General features: G+C 36.0%; 1 protein-coding gene and 1 non-coding gene across 2 annotated transcripts; one reads left to right on the top strand and one right to left on the bottom strand.

The window, feature by feature from the left end:
• The first annotated feature begins 210 nt into the window (after positions 1-210).
• LOC128293647 (small nucleolar RNA snoR135) lies at positions 211-356 on the top strand. The gene has a single exon (XR_008283827.1). It is a non-coding gene; the product is annotated as a small nucleolar RNA snoR135 (small nucleolar RNA).
• Positions 212-4264, bottom strand: LOC108450397 (protein IQ-domain 26-like). Its single transcript, XM_017747998.2, has 4 exons — positions 3750-4264; positions 2608-3066; positions 1896-2102; positions 212-1791 (listed from the first exon to the last, which is right to left on the bottom strand). The coding sequence occupies exons 2-4, from the start codon at positions 3019-3021 to the stop codon at positions 1201-1203; spliced, it is 1212 nt and encodes a 403-aa protein (XP_017603487.1). The 5' UTR covers positions 3022-3066; positions 3750-4264; the 3' UTR covers positions 212-1200.

Here is a 4264-nt window from a genome sequence, read left to right as displayed (position 1 = left end):
GGCGGCATATCCATCATATAGTAGAAAAGGGGCATAATAGTAATTAAGGATCAGGGTTGTAGAACGAAAACCCTAATTCGGCTACTATAAATACACATACCTGGTAAATCCATCCAAGCCGCAAAGTGAAGTCCTCCTCCTCCTCCTCCTTCCAATTTCATATATGTTTTAATTTTTTTCATGAATTTTCATTAATACTTGTGTTTGAGCATAGCAGGGATTGTGTGTATCGACGTTGTGCAAAGTTCAGTGCGCTATGTTCGAAAGAGTTTCCTGCAAAATCGATCTTGGGGAAGATGGGCAGTTGTGCTTCATTCTTTCGTTGATTCCTCTCAACAATCATCTTACCCATATTCTAGACTTTTATTTTTAAAACGAGATTTTCAAAAAAAAAAAAAACCGTACTATCATTTCAGTATGATCCAACATGGCCTGTGAATTTTTTTCTATGTGACTTTTTTCCACTCTAAGAAATACGAGTTAATTTTATAATTTAAAATTAGTACTTCTGCAGTTATTAACTTACAGTTAATATGTTAATGGTTTTTTTTTTTTTAATTTTTAAAAGTTGAAAATGTTTACAGATGCCGTACGGTTCTTGTCATTATAACTTGTTCTAATTTGAAAATGATGATCTAAATTTTGTTGATTCTTATAGATTTATTTAGTTTTCCATGAAATTTTTCAGAAGGATTGGTTCCTAACCATTATAGGACGACGTCTTCACTTGTGTTTCAATTATAAATGAGGTTGTTTAGCCATACAACAGCCACAAGCGACGGTACACATTGTTATCCGAGTATGCACATCCGTTGATATGAACAATAACGTACATGATATTGGTAATTCTGACATTTGATATTAAAGATGAATAATTGTTTCAAGATATGGTCATATTGAGAACAAGGAATACTTGTTGAAGTGGGGAGGATATTATGAACTCCTGTTAAACATTGTTTCCCAGATTTGACATTAATACTGACATGAATAAACAATGTTTGGGAAATTTGATTAAATCAGCAACGGCTTAATTAAATAGGGGAAAAAAAGGGTCATTGGAAGGATTTACACAAGAATTTCTTCTTCTATCCTACGGGTATTGTTTATAACAAAGTGGGAAACACTCGACTTGAGTTGTAATAGATTGTTGATAACCATAGCAAACAAATTAACAATACATGGGATACTTGGAGTTTTCTCTTATAATTCCAATCCTTCATCAACTTGATAGCAGGAGGTATTCATTCTAACTCCACTGATGCTGTTCCTTGCAGCCATTAATCCATTGAGGGAAAGTCTCTTCTTTGTTCCTGGCTCTGGTCTTTGCTTTGGGGCACTATGAGATCTTAACTTGGCCTTGAATGATTGTGTCTTCGCCATGTAGTTTGGTAGGTTCGAATGAGGTCGTCTAAAATACCCTTCTCCACACACACTCAATGGTGTGGCAGGAGCAATAGGCGTCCTAACCGGATTAGCAAAACGAGGGGTGCTCTGAGCGGTGGAGAGCCTACATTCGTCATCCGCAAAACACCATTCAAAATCATCAACATTTTGGTGATGGGGTGTTGATGTTCGGACAGGAACCGGACACAGAAGAGGAGAAGTGTTTGTATGAGAAGCGAAGTCATCCCCACATTCTGATAATGCATTAAGGTTGAACCTACGTGATCTTGATCTTGTCTTGAATGTGTCAATTTCAACAATCTTTGGGCTGTCATCATATGCATTGGTTTCCATCGATGCAGACAGTCTTTTGCTGTGGATTACACTTCTCGGTTCATCAAATCTCTCCTGAAAATGAGACGACAAAAGGAAAAAAAAAAAAATCAATAAAATCAGGTTAATGAAACCAGAAATTGAATGTCAGGAAAATGGATTGACAAAATGGTGCTTACAATGGAAGAGCGTGGCTTGTGCTCAAGACAACAGGAATGGTCCTTGTTGAAGGAGCGATGTATCCGCTGGGACCGAACTGTTGTTTGGGCTCTTAGAAGAGCTTGCATACTGTGCAGAGTTGCAATAGTCCTCTTTCTTACAAGATAGCCTCTAACCAGAGCTTGTAATCGAACCAGTCCTTTCAATGCTCTAAGTGCTTTCCGAGACTGAAACCCAAAACCCAATTAGATTCAACAAAGGGGCTGTAATTATTAATTCAAAATTGCAATATTTTTTAGGAAAAAGAATCTCAAATTTAGAGCCATTATCTGGAAAGCCGGCAACTAATATCTCTTCAATAGCGGTCTACTTTATAGGCAGGAGGAATGAGAATTTTGGTCTATAGTCAAAAAGAGACGTGGAAAACATAAGCTGCACAAGTACCGTTACATCGAGGAAATATAAAGAGTAAGAGTTAAGAAACCACTTTCTAATTACTCAAACATAATTTGGTTGGAATATTAAAACAATCAAATTACTGTATAGACTGAAAAACAAAACTGCTGTTTCATTTCATTACTATTTTGAATCTATCCGAAACTTATCTTTTTTGGCAGACAAAGAAGTAAGGAACAAGAAACATAACTCCATAACGCAGACCAAAAGATAAAAACATACCCAACAACATTCAAAAGGATAATCCAATATCCAGAATTTGAAAAATGCACTTACCAAATACCCTCTGAAGACGCTTTGAATTTTCATAGCTGCCCACCTTTCCCTCCCTCCACCAACCAAACTGGTTCGTCCATTACTGGTTAGCTTCACCACTGCCATTGCCGCCTTTGCTGCGGCCACGGCGGCATCAGCTGCAGCTGCGGTGGCAGCAGCCACTGCAATTGCATGCTTGTTTTGGTCTTTCTCAGTTTCAGCAATGTAGGATCTGAGCCAAGCAGCATCTGTAGTCGTGGAAACATTGCTTGGACTCTGAGAAATTTCACTGACACCTTTGCTGGATTTGCCAAAACTAAATCTTTTCCTCTCTTTTTTATCGGATAAAACAGATGAATATTGCTCTATCCGGTCTTTATCTTTCTCCTTTTTCATGCCCAATAACCCCTTCAGCCACCTTGCAGCTTTCCCCATACCAAAAACTAAGGGAACAACAAACAGTACCAACAAAAATTGTTCCTAAAGACAGAAACAAATCAAACTGAGGTTGTTAAAAAAAAAAAAAAAACAAAGAGAAGACAGCGTTCTATTTTAATTTTCTCAGTTTGCCCAGAATTTCAAGTGCCAAACACATGAGAGAAATAAACAAGCATGTAGGTAGCTAGTGAATCTTTATAGAGAGAAACGAAATAACATCGAAAGCACTCGATGGAAGACCCTTTCCAACCCACAATGGTGTTTTTACTTTTTTAGCAATAAAGAGGAACAAAGTAATGATCATAAAATTTAGAGAAAGAGAGAGAAGAAAGAAAAGGTGAGCTCTTTTCGAAGTTGGAATAAAAAACATGGGGTGTCTGCAACATCTCTAGAATCTTTACAGGTTGCAAGTAAAGAAGTGAGGAGGAAAAACTAAAAAATAACCAAAATCAAAAACATCCCCAAAACTTTAAAATATATGGATAAAGCTTGGATTTTTTTGAAAAATAAATCTGACACAACCTCGTGATGAACTGCATTACAAGACAAAGAAAAAATAAAAGACGTCATGATACATATTTATTACAAATCTATATGTTTCAAATAAAAGAAAAATGCAGACAACAAAATCTTCAAAAAAAAAACACACACACACAAGTAATAATAATAATCACATACGCTGATACAAGAAGAAGAAGAAGAAGAAGAAACTGAGTCTCTCTCACCTTCTCAAATATTCAAAAGTGGCGCCGGTTTCCCTCTGTCTCAACACTTAAAACTTTTTTTTTTCCTAATTTAAAGATTCTCTCTCTGTAACTTTGTTGAGCAATGTGTATAATATGCGTACAAATCAAAGCTCCTTCATGTAATATTATATTATATTAAATACCCTTTATTTTATTAGACAAGAAGAAGAAAATCAAATGGCAATGCTTTTAAAACAAAACCGGACGCAAAGGATACAACTTTTTTTTTTTTTTTTGGAGACTGAGCAAAGGATTCAGAGGCATTAAAGCAAAAGGGTTCGTTATTTGGTTTCTATTGCTATTACTCTTTTGTCTATAAATAGTCCAAAAGAATATATACACACATATATGAAGAAAATCTTCTTTTCTTCTGTTATTAGGTGAAGAAGAAAGATCTTTCAGTCTCCGTATCTTCTTTCCTATAATGATTTCTGGCTCAGTATCTCTCTGCTGCCATTGATTCTGCACAGTATCTTTCTCTTCTCTCCGTTTGA

Source organism: Gossypium arboreum, chromosome 5, assembly GCF_025698485.1.
Source record: "Gossypium arboreum isolate Shixiya-1 chromosome 5, ASM2569848v2, whole genome shotgun sequence".
In the NCBI taxonomy this organism is placed as follows: domain Eukaryota; kingdom Viridiplantae; phylum Streptophyta; class Magnoliopsida; order Malvales; family Malvaceae; genus Gossypium; species Gossypium arboreum.
The sequence above is the reverse complement of the archived record's forward strand: the minus strand, read 5'-3'. Positions and strand labels throughout refer to the sequence as shown.